We start from the raw sequence: 2,500 nt of genomic DNA on the forward strand, positions 1-2,500 counted from the left end.
CTGGCATTTAATTGTTACAATTCAGAAAATGAATGAATATTTGGTAGTTAGTTATTCAGTGAAAGTGGTAATTCATTTTAATATATAATTTATGGCACTTTTATGAAGGGGACATTTTTGTTCTTCACGGACATCAGAGCAGCTGTTTAACAGCAAGGCACAAGGGTTCAAACCAATGAAAGTGTCCTCACTTATTTATTTAGTGCAAATGTCTAGTGTGGAGGAATACATGGAGCCTTCAGACAGTCAGATGAAAATTACCATGTTTATGACAGAAGACAGTTTTAACTTGGCCCTGAATAGGAGGGTTAGAGTCACTCACTCACCGGTGCACCCAGATCCTTTTTCACACACGCACATGGATCATGGAAGTGAAAACATGAAACATTTAGACACACTGATCTATATGTTTGCCCAAGTGTTGTAATGTTGATGTGAAACAGTGTATTAGCATATAGGATAAACACCTGACGTCTGTATGTTTATCTTTCCCATGATTCTCAGAGAAAGATTCAGAAAAAGCTGAGGAAAGAGTGGGCTCGATGGTCGGGTCTGTTTACAGGCCAACCACTCATGGACGTCAAGTCAGTAACCGTAACTGTCTGTCCTCCTGTCTGTCTGTCTGTCTGTCTGTCTGTCTGTCTGTCTGACTGTTTGTGTGTAACTATTGGTCTGTGTGTATCCGTCTGTCTGTCTGTCTGTCTGTCTGACCCTCTGTGTGTAACTGTCTCTCAGTCTGTAACTGTCTGCCTGTCACTGTTAAGGATGTTAACATATTGGATTAAGGAACGCAGAATGTAAAACTTGTTGCATTTATTTAACCAGAGGTTTTCAAACTGAGAATAATACATTTGATCCATTCCATACATCCATGGTAAGGGTGGCATCAGGTTAAGAAAGGTAGTCCAGAGTCCCTTCTCCCCAGCAACATTGTCCAGCTCCACCTGGTGGACCCCGAGGCGTTCCCAAACCAGATCAGATGTACAGTATATAGATGTACAATCTCCACAGCGTGTTCTGGTTCTACCCCGAAGTCTCCTACCAGCTGGACGTGCCTGGAAAGTTTATGTGTTTGTGTGTTACATCATGTCTGCCTGTGTGTTTCCTCGCTGCAGGTCTTACTTTGGAGAGAAAGTGGCTTTGTACTACCTGTGGCTGGGCTGGTACACCAAGCTGCTGGTTCCAGCTGCTGCTCTGGGTGTTGTAGTGTTCCTCTATGGACTCGCCTTCTTTAACACCAACCCTCTCATGTGAGTCAGATGCTGTGGAAGTAATATCCTGTGGAGCAATGTTACGTAACATGATCATTGTGATCAAAAGTCTTTTTGATGCTGTTTAGAATTTGAAACTGTGTGACTTTGTGAAATGATGATGACTTCATGCAGACTTCATGTGACTGTCCATGAGATATCATTACTACCACACATGACATCGTTTTACAGTATGTACTGCTAAACAGTTTAAGCTGCCATTAATAACATTTCAAGGAATAAATAATAATAAAATCATAAAAACAGTAAATCGGAAGTCATGATGATGAACAGACTATTGAGTTTATCTTAGTTATATGTATTTTTTGTTGTTCATTTCTGTATCATGTTTAAATTGTAAATTCATTCACCACTTGTGAATTGTACTCATACCTCAGAGGAAATTCTAAAAACAAGAAAATTGGTAAAAGCCACAGATTCTCCTAAATGAGTCTTATGAGCCACATAAGAATCAATCTATTTTGTACGACTTGCATGAGTTCCTATGTCTCTTGACTTGACAGCAAGTCTCTATGCTGTAAGTGGGGACTTTTTTAATTGGACTACTGGATGATGAGAAGCCAGTTGTTCATCTTAACGAGGTTTGTTTTTGATGATTGACCTTTATGTCAAGCGACCCTTTAAACTTTGTCTCTCTGTGTGTCCTCAGTAATGAAGTGTGTCAGTCCAGCATCATTATGTGTCCTCGCTGTGATAAGAGGTGTCCAGTCTGGCATCTGTCAGACACCTGCACCTACGCTAAGGTGAACTCATCCGGGGGCCGGGGGCTGGGCTTACCAGCTACATTAAGAAAAACATCTGGTTGTTTTGTCATGTGACTGCTGATACATGACCTTTTACAGTGTAAAGATGTATGCACAACTGTCTCTTATATCGTGTTGCTGGGTTATGGTGCGTTCACACCAAACGAGGTGCGAATTATTCGCGCGAGTAGATTACATACAAAGTCTATGCACAGACACGATGAGACTGGCACGGCGTGAATTTGCGTTGGCACGCTTGACGTGAATCCGCGTCAAATCGCCCCAAACGCGCAAGTTGGAATTTTTCATCTTCTGCGAAATATTCGCGTTACGCCCCGGCGCGATAGCCTATCAGCATTGAGTTGCTCCACCTGTCATCAGTGACATCCTGCTGTTGTTGAATCAGGAAATAAATACTGTAGCCGTCTGTGTGCACCCAGAGCTCTACGATCAAATCGGCATCATTACGTAGTTATTTCGGAGTCC

The 2,500-nt window shown here is 42.0% G+C and overlaps 1 protein-coding gene across 1 annotated transcript in view; it reads left to right on the forward strand.

The window, feature by feature from the left end:
* Positions 1–2,500, forward strand: part of LOC142948817 (anoctamin-9-like) — a 30,035-nt gene that overhangs the window by 8,798 nt on the left and 18,737 nt on the right. The window contains exons 7-9 of the mRNA XM_076090927.1: positions 505–584; positions 1,116–1,250; positions 1,921–2,014. Of these exons, the coding sequence (XP_075947042.1) occupies positions 505–584; positions 1,116–1,250; positions 1,921–2,014 (309 nt within the window). The remainder of the gene's footprint in view (positions 1–504; positions 585–1,115; positions 1,251–1,920; positions 2,015–2,500) is intronic.

Source organism: Anarhichas minor, unplaced genomic scaffold (assembly GCF_050575085.1).
Source record: "Anarhichas minor isolate MPS153535 unplaced genomic scaffold, ASM5057508v1 ptg000013l, whole genome shotgun sequence".
Lineage (NCBI taxonomy): Eukaryota > Metazoa > Chordata > Actinopteri > Perciformes > Anarhichadidae > Anarhichas > Anarhichas minor.